Below are 14,198 nucleotides of genomic sequence, written 5' to 3'. Positions count from 1 at the left end.
TCTCTACAGTCGACTTGAAGTCTGCGTACCACCATCTCCCTATCCGCCTGGAGGACCGCCAATACACTGCCTTCGAGGCAGATGGCCGCCTCTGTCACTTCCTCAGGGTTCCCTTTGGCGTCACCAATGGGGTCTCTGTCTTCCAAAGGGAAATGGACTGAATGGTGACCAGTACGGGCTGCGGGCCACGTTCCCGTACCTAGACGTCACCATCTGCTGCCGTGACCAGCAGGACCATGACGAGAACCTGCGGTGCTTCCTCCACACCGCGAAGCTCCTGAACCCAACTTATAATAGAGAGAAATGCGTCTTTCCCACAACCCGCCTGGCCATCCTTGGCTACATCGTGGAACACGGAGTCTTAGGGCCCGACCCCATGCGCCCCCTCCTGGAACTCCCCCTCCCCCACTGCCCCATGGCCCTGAAGAGATGCCTGGGGTTCTTCTCTTACTATGCTCAGTGAGTCCCCAACTATGTGGACAAGGCCCGTCCACTGATCAAATCCACCACTTTTCCCCTGACGGCTGAGGCCCGACTGGCCTTCAATCGCATCAAAGCAGACATTGCCCAAGCCGCGATGCACGCTGTGGACGAGTCCATCCCATTCCAAGTGGAGAGCGATACTTCGGACTTTGCTCTGGCCGCTACATTCAACCAGGCGGGCAGGCCCATGGCTTTCTTCACCCGTACCCTCCATGCCTCCGAAATTCGACACCCCTCCGTCGAAAAGGAGGCCCAAGCCATCGTAGAAACGGTGAGACATTGGAGGCATTACCTGGCAGGCAGGCGATTCACTCTCCTCACTGACCAACGGTCGGTTGCTTTCATGTTCAATAACACACAGCGGTGCAAGATTAAGAATGACAAGATTCTGAGGTGGAGGAACGAGCTCTCCACCTACAGCTATGATATCTTTTATCGACCCGGGAAGCTGAAATGAGCCCCCAACTGCTCTCTCCCGCGGTACGTGTGCCAGCGCACAGGTAGACTGACTCCGGGTCCTCCACAATGACCTCTGTCACCCGCATTTTGCACTTCATCAAGGCTCGCAAACTGCCCCACTCCATTGAGGAGGTCAGGTCCGTGACCAGGGAGCCAGGTCTGCGTTGAGTGCAAACTGCACTTCTATCGGCCAGACAGAGCACATCTGGTAAAGGCCTCCCGCTCTTTTGGGCGCCTCAGCATGGACTTCAAAGGGCCCCTCCCCTCCACTGACCGTAACGTGTACTTCCTCAATATTGTTGACGCGTACTCCAGATTCCCCTTCGCCATCCCCTGCTCTGACGTGATCTCTGCCACCGTCATCAAGGCCCTGCACAGCCTTTTCACCCTGTTCGGGTCCCCGCCTACATCCACAGTGATCGGGGCTCCTCCTTTATGAGCGACGAGTTGCGTCAGTTCCTGCTCACCAAAGTCATCACCTCTAGCAGGACGACCAGCTACAACCCTCCGGGGAAACGGACAGGTGGAGAGGGAGAACGCGATGGCCTGGAAGGCCGTCCTTCTGGCCCTACGGTCGAAAAGTCTCCCAGTCTCCCGCTGGCAGGAGGTCCTCCCCAATTCGCTTCACTCCATCCGGTCGCTCCCATGTACAGCTACTAACGAGACTCCTCATGAACGTATGTTTGCCTTCCCCAGGAAGTCCACCTCCGGGGTCTCGCTTCCGTCCTGGCTGACAGTCCCAGGGCTCGTCCTTCTCCGGCAGCATGCGAGGAGCCATAAAACCATACCCCTCATCGAGAACGTCCTGCTGCTCCATGCAAACCCCCAATATGCCTACGTGGCACGCCAGGACGGGCGGCAGGACACGGTCTCCCTTTGGGATTTAGCTCCTGCAGGCTCCCCGGAGACCATCACCACCACCCCCCACTCAACACCGTCTTCCCCCACCCCTGCCTACCTCGCTCGCGAACTGACACCCGCATGCCCACCGGCGACAAGCATCACCACCTCCGACCGTACACCGCCCCCCCCTTTCGCTGACTCAACATCTGGGTGAAGAAGAAGATGACAACACGCTCCCGGACGCGCAGGTCTTGCCGCCGGCGCCCACACCACAGCCGGGACTGAGGCTATCATGGCGAAAGGTCAAGGCCCCCGACTGACATGACCTTTAAGACCACTTCACCCCTGCTGGACTCTTTTTTAAACACGGGGTGAATGTGGTAAACCACGTTATTGTATTATATGCATTCCACTGTATCGTACATGCCTTGGCTTGTCCAGGCTGGCTCCGCCTATGGCCCCTCCCCTCGGGCTTCTGTATAAAAGTGGCAAGTCTCTGCCCCCGGACCCAGTTTGGGTCCAGAGACAGGGGGCTTGCTGTTTAGTGTATTAAAGCCTCAGTTACGTTTATCACTCGTCGTGTATTATTTATTGATGGTGTATCATTGCAATCAGCAGATGATGGGGGGCTGAATAAAGAAAAGGAGACAGCCCATCTCTCCTCATCCAGGACAGCATAATTTGGGGGCATCCCAGATGTACGGAAACAAAGTGAGGGATCTCGCCCAGGTTACCAAATTTGGGGAACTTCACCTGGGGACCGGGCGCAATATAAAGAGAGAAGGCATTAATATTTCCTTTCTTTGCTTTGGTGTCAACATTAATTTGATAAATTTTCTGTGAAGACTTTTTTCTATGTTCAAAGTGTTATACAAGAATAAGTCGGTTCTTTCTTAAGCGGAACCATGCTGAGTTTTGAAAACATTTATAAGAGAAAGCCCAGAATATTATTGTAAGCCAAAAAGACAGACCAAAAGAAGTATATTTTAAGCTGGTGAAAAATGTAATTAAAACAAGAACATCAAAAAGTGTGTTATCTGGCACTGTACTGGAATTTCTGTCAGCTCATTTTTAAAAAAACTCACAGGTAAACTTACCAGGCAGTTAAAGCCAGCATGGAAGGATTTTGAAATTAGGCCAAAGATTTAAGTCATTTCTCTAGGGCTTCTGTAATGCCTACAAGGACTGCATTACACAAGATCACCTAGAATTGGTTCATAATGGAGCTTTTAGGTAACTGGCATTTTGGTTTAAATGGCACCACCCATTCTCAGACATAGAACCCCTGCAGCGTAGAAAGAGGCCATTTGGCCCAGCAGGTCTGCACCGGCCCTCTGAAAGAGCAGCCTACCTAGGCCCACCCCCGTGCCCTATCCCTGTAACCCCATTTAACTTACACATCTTTGGACACATGGGGCAATTTAACATGGCCAATCCACCTAACCTGCACATATTTGGACTGTGGGAGGAAACCGGAGCACCCGGAGGAAACCCACGCACACACGGGGAGAAAGTGCAAACTCTACACTGACAGTTATCCAAAGCCAGAATTGAACCCGGGTTCCTGGTGCTGTGAGGCAGCAGTGCAAACCACTGCGTCACCCATATACCAGATAATAAAGATTTTATATATTTGAAATTTAAATTATTTCTTCAACTGATGATTATTTGGAATAAGCTGCCAGAGTCATGGGAACAAAACCCAAGGGATGCCAATCACAACTGGATGATAAAATGGAAGACATTCATTATCGAAAGGGCGAGTACTGATGGACCAAATGGCCTTTCCCCATCCTTAACTTGGAAATGGGAAAAGGCAATATAATCATGAACAAACCAGTCACTTTTTGATATATAAGCTCCACCATCCCACACTGTCCCTCAGTTATTAGTCTCAAGCAACCTATATAAATTGGATCCAGAGACTACCCTTTTGTGATGCACAACTTTAAGTTGAAAAATATTCCCTGGAGGCTCCCTCCTAGCTTTTTCATTTCAATTTATTCTCAACATGTATCAAGAAACCTTTCAATTGGAGATTGTCTGTTTTTGGATTCAAATTCCTAATAAGTTGTAATTCGTAACTGCTAGACAATCACAAAATTACAAATGCAGGTAATAGCTTTCAATTTAATAAACAGGGAAAAAACATTGGCTCCAAAAGAAGGACATGGATCACAATAGAACATAGGAATTCTGCATTGCAAACAAAAGATAAATGAACATCACAATAAACTGTTTATTGTCCTCTTAAGAAGGCTTTTACATATCAGCTACCATGATATCAGATGTTTCAAAGCACTTCACAGCTACTGAAGGTAGCCAGTCTTACAATGTAAGCAGGTGTGACTGCCAATATGTGTACAGCAAGGTCCTGCAAATTGCAATGAGATAAATGACAAGATAAGTTGCTGATGCTGGTTCCTCATCATGGAACAATTGACACAATAATAACACTGAACAGCCCCAAACTCTCACCATCCAGAGTCAATATGTAGTAATAAGTCATAAACCTCTTGGATGGCTAGAGTGAAGTAGACTAGCCCCCCATATCTGTCCCATTCACAGCCATGAGTAAATATGAAACATGTAAGGTTAATCATTGTACTGAATCATAGAATTTACAGTGCAAAAGGCCATTCCGCCCATCAAGTTGCACCGGCCCTTGGAAAGGGCACCCTAATTAAGCCCACATCTCCACTCTATCCCCATAAACCTGTAATCCCACCTAACTTTTTTTGGACACTAAGGGCAATTTAACATAGCCAATCCACCTAACCTGCACATCACAGATTGAAGAGTGAGCAGGCAATCCATTGTCCCCACCACTAACTCATAAACAGATTCAACAAACAGTAGTGATGAGTTCCGAAGCAAAGCTTTTAATAGATTCAGATTACCTGTATTCACTATGCAAACTGCAAAGCCAAATTCCAGACACCTGGTACTTCTGAAAAAGCCTCCTTAATTCCATCTACAAAATTGGAAGAACATTTTTTGCTGTTACATGTTATGATCACCTACCCACAGGACAGACACCAGCAATGTTTTTGTGACCATTCAGTATACTAAAATCCCACTACACTCTTTTAATGCAAATACTTATTTTACATTAAACAGATTAATATTTAGATAAAACACAGAATTTGGTGGGGATATGCTAAACTTGTCGACAAGGTTATAATTTCCAGTTGAAATGGAATAAACTGCATTTGAAGTCAAAATCATTAAGACATGCAATACCTCTGTTACTGTTCTGGGTAATCCATCTATATAAATGTAACATGTTTGAGCAGTCTCCTTATCAGTACGAGCAGCTATTAAAAAAAAAAAACATAATTCATGAAAAGATTTCACAAATAAATAGAAATGACTTGGACTTTGAAAGTCACTGCAGCATTACAATAAGAGTTATGATTAATAAGAACCATAGAATAGCTACAGTGCAGAAGGAGGCCATTTGGCCCATCGAGTCTGCACGGTCCCTCTGAAAGAGCACCCTACTGAGTCCCAATCCCCTGCCCTATCCCTATAACCCCACCTAACCTGCACATCTTTGGACTAAAGGGGGAATTTAATAAGGCTAATCCACTTAACCACATTTGGACTGTGGGAGGAAACCAGAGCCACCCGGAGGAAACCCATGCAGACGCAGGGAGAAAGTGTGCCGAAACTGTGAGGAAAGGATACTTCACTCCAGGAATGGATCATTGACAACTAAGGATCTTTTATATTAAAATAAACTTTATTACACAGGATTAACCCCATTAACATCCAGAGAAAATACAGCTTTTCAATTAACAGTTGAACAGTTCTAAAAAAAGGTCTTTGAGCTTGCTTTCCCATCTACTTCTAAAATTTAAATCCATACACCGGTCAAATGCCACTTTTAATAAAGTTAACATTCAGTGGTTTACAGATTTATTCACAAAGTCCTTGGGAGAGAAGCTTTCAGAAGTCAGTCTGAGAAAGACACTTCCTTTCCTCAGAAACCAGAGAAAACTGCTGGAGAAAGTAGAGGACCTCATAGGCAGAGCATCCGGATTGTGGGCTTGCCAGAGGGAATCGAAGGAACAGATGTGCGTGCGTATGTTCGGTAGATGCTGGAGAAGCTGCTTGGGGAAGGAGCATTTGACCGGCCGTTGGAGGTGGACCAAGTCCCAGGGGGGTGAGCCGCCGAGGACGATGGTGGTACGAATACATTGGTTCCTGGATAAGGAATACATCGGTTCCTGGAGGAAGCAGGAATTATGGGAATACTGGAGGAATTTGGCCGGTTCTCAGGGTATAAATTGAATGTGGGCAAGAGTGAGGGTTTATGATCCAGGAGAGGAGACTGAGGGAGATGCCGTTTAAGGTGGCAGGTGGGTGTTTTAGGTACCTGGGGATTCAAGTGGCAAGGGACTGGGGTCAGCTTCATCAATGAAATTTGGGCAGGTTAATTGAGCAAATGAAAGGGGACTTCTGTAGGTGGGAAGTATTCCTATTGTCATTGGTGGGGAGGGTACAGAGTGTGAAAATGACAGTCCTCTCGAGATTGCTGTTTGTGTTTCAGTGTCTTCCAATCTTCATCCCTAAGCCATTTTTTAGGAAGATAAATGCGGCGATCTCGAGTTTTATATGGGCCGGGAAGCCCAGAGGGTGAAGAAGGTCCTTCTTGAGCGGGGGCACGATGAGGGGGGGGCTTGGCCCTTCCGAACTTTGTTATTTACCACTGGACGGCTAATATATCCATGGTTAGAAAATAGGTAGTGGGGGTTGGGTTGGTGTGGGAGTGAGTGGAGGCGACATCTTGCAAGAGCACGAGTCTGAAGGCTTTGTTAACGGCACCTCTGCCGTTCTCGCCGGCTCGGTACTCCACAAGCCCAGTGGTAGTGGCAGCTCCAAGAGTGGGGGCAATGAAAGCAGCACATGAGACTAAAGGGGGCGTTGATGTGGTCTCCGATCCGGGGGGGGGGGGGGGGGGGGGGGCCTTCAGGAGGTGGCAGCGGGCAGGGATTGAAAGATCTGGGGATCTCTTCATCGAGAAGGGTTTCCCGAGCTTGGCGGAGCTAGAGGAGGGGTTTGAGTTGCCAGGAGGGAAATGGGTTCCGGTACTTGCAAGTGCGGGATTTTGTTTGGAGGCAGGTTCCGGGCTTTCCTCGCCTCCCACTAAGGGACTACAGGATAAGGTGATGTCAAAACCAGGGGTCGGGGAGGGTTTCAGAAATTTATAAGGAACTGATGGAGTGGGTTCCAAAAGGGGAGGTGAAGAGGAAGTAGGAGGAAGAGTTGGGAGGGGAGTTGGAAGTCGGGTTCTGGGAGAAGGCCCTGAGGAGTGTCAATGCATTCTCATCGTGTGCCAGGCTTAGCCTGATCCAATTTAAGGTGGTCCACAGGGCTCAAACGACTGTGGCCCGTATGAGCAAGTTTTTTTTGATGTCATGTCAGAGGTCCTGGAAGAGAGGGTGACTCAGAGTCCAGAGGTGGCAATATTTGGAGTGTCGGAAGATCTGGGAGCACAGCGTTTTGGCCTTTGCCTCCCTGGTGACCCGGAGACAGATTTTGTTGGCATAGAGGGACTTGGAACCTCCAAAGTCAGGGGTTTGGGTTAGTGACATGCCACGGTTTCTTAGGCTAGAGAAAATTAAGTTCGCCTTCAGGGGTTCACTACAGGAGTTCGCTCGGAGGTGGCAGCCGTTCATAGACTTCTTCAAGGAAAATTGACGGTCAGCAGGGGAGGGGGAGGGGGCAGGGGGGGGTGTTGTGTGGATGTGACGAATAAGGGTAGGGAATCTAATATATGGGTAGTTAGGGTCTAGGGCCGGGGGAATTGGGTGTGTTATTGTGGGGTTTTTGTGTGTGTTGGATCTCTTTGTCGTTTAAAATGTTAAAATTATAAATGCCTCAATAAAAAATTTAGGAAAAAAAAGAAATCACAGCTTTAGCAGGCATATAATCTGGATACCTTAACCCAAGTTCTTTTAATATCATTACTGTAACAGGTACATAATATTATGTATACATATCCGGCCTCGGGTCACTGTCCGTGTGGAGTTTGCACATTTTCCCCGTGTCTGCGTGGGTCTCACCCCCACAACCCAAAGATGTGTAGTTTAGGTGGATTGGCCACCCTAAATTGCCCCTTAATTGGATAAAAATGAATCGGGTACTTTAAATTTATTTTATAAAAAATATATAAGTTTCCTACATTCATCACATCATGACCTCCTCTTGAGCTACAGTATATATATATAGCTAGTCCAGTTCAGTTTCTGGTCACTGGTAATCCCCAGGGATGTTGATAGTGAGGAGGAATCAGCGATGCTAATTCCATTGAATGTTAAGAGGAGGTGGTTCGATTTCCTCATGTCAAAGTTGAACATTGCCTGGCACTTGTGCGACGCAAATGTTCCTTGCCACTTATCAGCCCAAGCCTGAATGTTGTCCAGGTGGTGCGTATGGGTACGAAATGTCCCGCATCCAAAGGAGACGAGCTGATTCTCCTCGACAACCTCAATGCCAGAGTTGGGAGGGATGCAAACATTTGGAAAGGTGTGTTAGGCAGGGAAGCGTAGGGAAAACAAACTCCAATGGAGTCCTCCTCCTGACAAAATGCCTATAACATGACTTTGTTATAACAAATACCCTATTCCGCCAGAGAGACGAGCACAAGATTCATTGCAACAACCCTGCTCCAAGCACTGGCACCTGATAGACTACATCATCGTCCGAGCAAAGGACTGCAAAGATGTCGATATTACCACGACCTGAGCCAACAACTGCTGGACTGACCATCCGATTAATCCACTCTATCATTTCCATTAACATGGTCCCAAACTGGCAGAGGCAGAAATAATTCTATTGTCGGAGACTCATTGGGTTGGATTCTCTGTTTCTGAGGCTAAGTGTTGATTCCAGCCGAGAAACCATGGCGTTTTACGACAGAAAAAACGGCGCAACAGCTGCACCGATCCACTTTAAATGGGCTAGCACCGCTGCCACATGGAACACAATAAATTCAATGGAAAACGGTGCCGGATTTGCCGGGTCCGTGATTGGCACTCATGAGGCTCACACGCCGCAGCTGCACTTAAGCGGACCTCAGGGACGCTGAGCTGGACACCCTCCTAGATACCATGGAGAGTAGGATGACCCTATACCCGGGAGTAAGGACTCCAGGCGCCACCGTGCCTGGACACAGTGGGACCCCTCGACACCCCCCCCCCCACCCCCACCCCAGGAGAAGGCCGCGCACAAACGCCGAGATCGGGAGAAGATCGGAGGGGGACCAACAGAACGGCTACAGGTCAGCATGCCATTGGGCATCCCAAGGGAGGAGGTGGTGATGGAGCCCGTGCCAGTGACTCCCGCAGGGGAGGTGCCAGAACGCCGCAGAACCTCGGACACTTCCCCCCCCCCCCCCCCCCCCCCCCCCACCATCATCCTGTCTCTGGTGCATTTGGTGGGCAGCACCATGCTACCCGGGACACCCGAGGACCAGCTGGGCCCATCCAGCCGGGCCGCCCCAGGAGACGTGCGCCAACAGGGACCCTTGTCGCAGGGCAAGTGTCACAGCAGGCTGTCTCCACTCCTGCTGGTACCATCTGGGGAACCACCTAGGTATAGCGTGAGAGCCCGTAAGGCCAGAAAATTAAGTCACCTGTTAAGTTGGCACTGGTGCAGGGCACAGTTTAGTTATAGGGGCTAGGGAATAGGATGTAATATTTCTTCACAATAAACACATGTTAACACCATTAAATCCTGCCTCGATGCTCTGTTTGATGTTTATGGGGGTGGGCTGGTCTGGGTTGGCTGGGGGGGCGGGAACAGTGCATGTTCAGTGTGGGTGGACGTACTCCTCTCCCCCCCCCCCCTCCCCCATCCCAGAGATTCAACGGGACCGTGTGATGGATTGGCCAGCTTGCATGCATGGATCACCCAAGTGGAAGGTGTTACTGTGGGCATGAGTCAGACATTATGGGCATATCGGGCAGCACGGTAGCACAGTGGATAGCACTGTGGCTTCACAGCGCCAGGGTCCCAGGTTTGATTCCTCACTGGGTCACTGTCTGTGCGCACTCTGCACTTTCTCCCCGTGTCTGCGTGAGTTTCCTCCGGGTGCTCCGGTTTCTTCCCACAGTCCAAAAACGTGCAGGTTAGGTGGATTGGCCATGTTAATTGCCCTTAGTGACCAAAAAAGATTAGGAGGGTTATTGGGTTACGGGGATAGGGTGGAAGTGAGGGCTTAAGTGGGTCGGTGCAGACTCAATGGGCCGAATGGCCTCCTTCTGCACTGTATGTTCTAAGTTATCATACAATGTGGGGCACCAGAGCTCATCGCAGAGCTGGTTGTCATCATCCCATGGACCAGACCCGTTGTTACTGCCAACTAGGGCCCCTGGCTCGTAGCGTCGCACGTATGTATAATGGAGGGGTGTGCAAGCGGGCGGTCAGGCGGTGTGGAAAGTGAGGGCTGTGGGTCTGAGATGTGGTGTCTGTGCCCCTGGCTAACAGCCCCCCCTCCCAGTCAGTGAACCTGGAGGCGATCAGTGCATCCTGTGCGCATTGGCCCTGGCGATAATGTTGTGTGGCCTCCGGTCCTTGCCCATGCCCCATGCCCTGCTCAGCGTCCCCTCTCCCGCATTCGCGTCGGATGAGGCCTTCCCTACCTCCTCATCCTCCAGCACATCACCCCTCTGCTGCACGATGTTGTGAAGGATGCAGCAGGCCACCACGACGCGAGCGACCCTCTCAACATCATACTGGATGACCTCTCCAAAGTGGTCCAGGCACCTGAAGTGCATCTTCAGGAAGCCGAAGCACCACTCGATCACGCAGCTGGTTGCTGTACGCTCGTCGTTGTAGTGGGTGTCTGCCTCAGTCTGTGGCCTCCAGATAGGTGTCATCAGCAAAGGCCAAAGCGGGTAATCCGTCATCCAGGAGCCAATGCTTCAGCCGGGGGGGGGGGGGCTGTCAGGGACCGCCGATGGTGCCAGGATGAAGAAATCGTGCACACTGCCTGGGTATCGGGCGCAGAGGTGTATGATGCGCAGTTGATGGTCACAGACCAGCTGGATGTCCATTGAGTGGTACCCCTTTTGGTTTGTGTATAGTGGCCTGTTATCCACAGGTGCCCATGGGACGACATGCATCCCGCCTAGACCCGGGCAATGGCGGCGATTCCCGCTGCCCGGGGGGCATCCTGGTGGGCTTGATCCCCATGGAAATGGATGTACTGCTCCGCCTGGGCATATCGGGCCTCCGAGACGGCGTGGATGCACTAGTGGACCGAAGTCTGAAAGATCCCGGACAGAACCCCACTCGGCGACTGGAAGGACCCCGTCGCGTAGAGGTTCAGGGCGACCGTCACCTAGATGGTCAACGGGAGCGGGTGTACTCCCCCATACCCCTGCGGTGCCAGGTGTTCCATCATCTGGCAGATATATCTCACCGTCTCTCTGCTCAGCCGGAGTCTCTGACGGCATGCCTGGTCCGGCAAGTCCTCGAATGACAGGCACTGCTGATACACGAGACCTCATGCAGCGCCTCCTTGGCACCTCCTCCTCCTCGGCCTTCCAGCCTGTGCGGCCACCACCTGCATCTCTGCAGCCAGTTCCCTCTGCTGGATGTTCTGCGGCTGCCCACTCTGCTGCTGCCGCTTCCCCCTCCTCTTCTGCGCAATAAAAGCCATCTATGTTCTGAATACCCAGGGACATACTCCACTAAGTGCCAAAAACGGAGAAGTGCTCATCAAAGACAGAGAGGCAGTCAATGCTCGCTGGAGAGAACCCTTCAAGAACATGCTCAAGATGCAGCCCTCGACGCCATCCCACAATACATTATCCGCCATCATATCAGCATGACCCCAGCCACCGGGAGGTTAAAAAAGCCACCTGACAGCTAAAAAACACGGCCGAGGCGCAGATACAATCCTCGCTGGAGTACTAAAATGCGGCGCAGAGGCACTTTTAGCATGAATACATCCTCATCACCCTTGTCTGGAAGGAAGAGAGCATGCTGGATGATCTCAGATGCCATAATTGTGACCATCTTCAAGAATGGAGACAGGTCCAACTGTGGAAATTACAAAGGGATTTCCTTACTGGCTGCCACGGGAAAGGTCATTGCGAGAATCCTCCTCCATTGCCTCCTCCCAGTAGTTGAAGAGTTGTTTCCCAAATCTCAATGTGACTTTTGCCCATTAAGAAGCACAATGGATATGATCTTCAGTGTGTGACAAATCCAGGAAAAGTGCAGGGAGTAGCATCAACCCTTGTACATGGCCTTCTTCGATCTTGCAAAGGCCTTCGACTCTGCCAACCGTGAGGAATTGTGGAACATCCTCCTCAAATTTGTCTGCCCGCAGAAATTCATCACCATTCTCTGCCTGCTCCATGATGACATGAAAGCCGTGATCTGCACCAACGGATGCACCACAGATTCAATACGAATGCGACCTGGGGTCAAGAACGACTGTGCTGCAACATTCCACCCCATCACCATGAATATCCCCACCAGGCGGAGCGAACCTACAGGATAAGCGGGAAACTGATCAACCTCCAACGTCTCCAGGCCAGAACCAAGACCATCCCAACCTCTGTCAGAGCGTCAGTACAAAGATGATGCCTGTGGGTGCGCACACTCAGAGGCTAACTATAAACCATTGTCAATGCATTCACCGAGGTGCATGAGAGAACGGGCCTCAGACTGAACATCTGTAAAACAAAGGTTCTCTACCAGCCTGCTCCTGCCACACAACACTGCCCTCGACCATCAAGATTCATGGTGAGTGCCTGTACAATGTGGATCATTTTCTATTCCTCAGAAGCCTCCTCTCGGTGTGAGCAGACATCGATGATGAAATCCAACCTGGGGTGGGATTTTCCGCCCCGCCTCACCACTTTTCTGCCCCGACCCGCCGGCGGGATTCTCCATTACGCCGGCTGGTCAATGGGGTTTCCCATTGTGGGGCAGCCCACACAGTCGGGAAACCCCCGGGCGCCAGCAAAATGGAGAATCCTGCCGGCGGAGAATTCCGCCCATGGACTCCAATGCACCAACACAATTTTCAGGGGCGGAATTGTCCATCAGCCAACACCGGTATCAGGAAACATGATTGGGCGGAGAATGTCAGACGCCAAAATCGCGGCGAGTGCCAATTTCATGCCAAATCGTAATTCCCCTTCTCCTTGACAGCGGCGTCAATGCGTCCCAGAACACCTGTACAGTAAACATCGCTGGCATATCATTAGCGGGCCCGACCCGGTATTCTCCGTGACCGCCGTGATTCTCCGTCTCCACTGTAGCAAATTTCCGACGGCGAGGTTCACTTGTGCTTTTAAAAATCATGAAACAGGCACCATGGCTGATGAGGGAGAGAGAGGAGGTAGGACACGGAGGGGTGCAACCAAGGGCTGCCAGGCTGGACACTGGCTGAAGGAATGGGACTGGGTGAGGTCAAGCGTGGCCTGCAAAGTAGCCATTTTGCTGCGCACTCCACTGTCCACCCACCTTGTAACACCAGCTGGATGGGTGCCCCCACACTCCAGCTCCCACCCTCCACCATGTGCCCCCCACCCCAAACTGGCTGCCTAGAGCCGGCAGGGCATCAGGTTGCCCCTATGGTGGCACTGGACAAGCGCTGCAGAGGGTACCGCTGGCAAGGGCAGCGCCAGCTGACAGTACCCCTGGCAGTAGGGATGGGGCACTAGGGTCAGAGACCCCCAAGGTGCTGCGCACCAATGAGGTCAGGGGTGCATGGATGGGGACATATGGGAGCAGGGTCCGCAGTGCCAACCAGGGGCACCATGTAGCCCATTGGACCTGGCTGGGCACAGCGTTACACGCCAAGCTAACATGTCGGCCTTTTACCCCCTGCAGACAATGGATATTGGAATACAACCAGCAATAATGTCGGCCTTCCTCCTAGTCGCTGCAGCCTTGGGGATGCACTGCGTCTGTATGAACTGAAGCTGCTCGAGGAGGAAGCTGAAGCAGCATAGTGGGCAGCTGCGGGACAGGAGGCTGCCGCTCAGGAGGAGGAAGCAGGCCGAGGAAGCAGTGCAAAGGAGGCACTACATGAGGCCTTGCGTGCACCGGCAGCGCCTGTCATTCGAGGACCTGCCGGACTGAGATTGCCAAAGATTCCAGCTGAGCAGGGGACAGTGAGAAATATCTGCCGGATCATGGCGCACCTAGCACCGCGGGGGAATGGACACCTGCTCCCGGTGGCCGTTAAGGTGGTGGTCGCCCTGAATGTTTACACCACGGGCTCCTTCCAGGCGCCGAGTGGGGACCTGTCCAGGATCTCAGAGGTTGGTGCACAGGTGCATCTGGGCCATCACAGACACCCTTTATGCACAGTTGGCACAATACATCCATTTCAATGTGGACCGAGCCCACCAGGAGGGCAGGACATGGGGTCCAGGAAG

General features: G+C 51.3%; 1 protein-coding gene across 2 annotated transcripts in view; it reads right to left on the bottom strand.

Moving 5' to 3' along the window:
* Positions 1-14,198, bottom strand: part of rbm44 (RNA binding motif protein 44) — a 290,943-nt gene that overhangs the window by 60,747 nt on the left and 215,998 nt on the right. For both annotated transcript variants that reach the window (XM_072483580.1, XM_072483588.1), the window contains 2 exons: positions 5,029-5,102; positions 4,686-4,759 (listed from right to left, as the gene is read on the bottom strand). In XM_072483580.1, coding sequence (XP_072339681.1) covers positions 4,686-4,759; positions 5,029-5,102 — 148 coding nt within the window. The remainder of the gene's footprint in view (positions 1-4,685; positions 4,760-5,028; positions 5,103-14,198) is intronic.

The sequence above is a fragment of the Scyliorhinus torazame genome, chromosome 2, assembly GCF_047496885.1.
Source record: "Scyliorhinus torazame isolate Kashiwa2021f chromosome 2, sScyTor2.1, whole genome shotgun sequence".
Taxonomy (NCBI): Eukaryota; Metazoa; Chordata; class Chondrichthyes; order Carcharhiniformes; family Scyliorhinidae; genus Scyliorhinus; species Scyliorhinus torazame.
The sequence above is the reverse complement of the archived record's forward strand: the minus strand, read 5'-3'. Positions and strand labels throughout refer to the sequence as shown.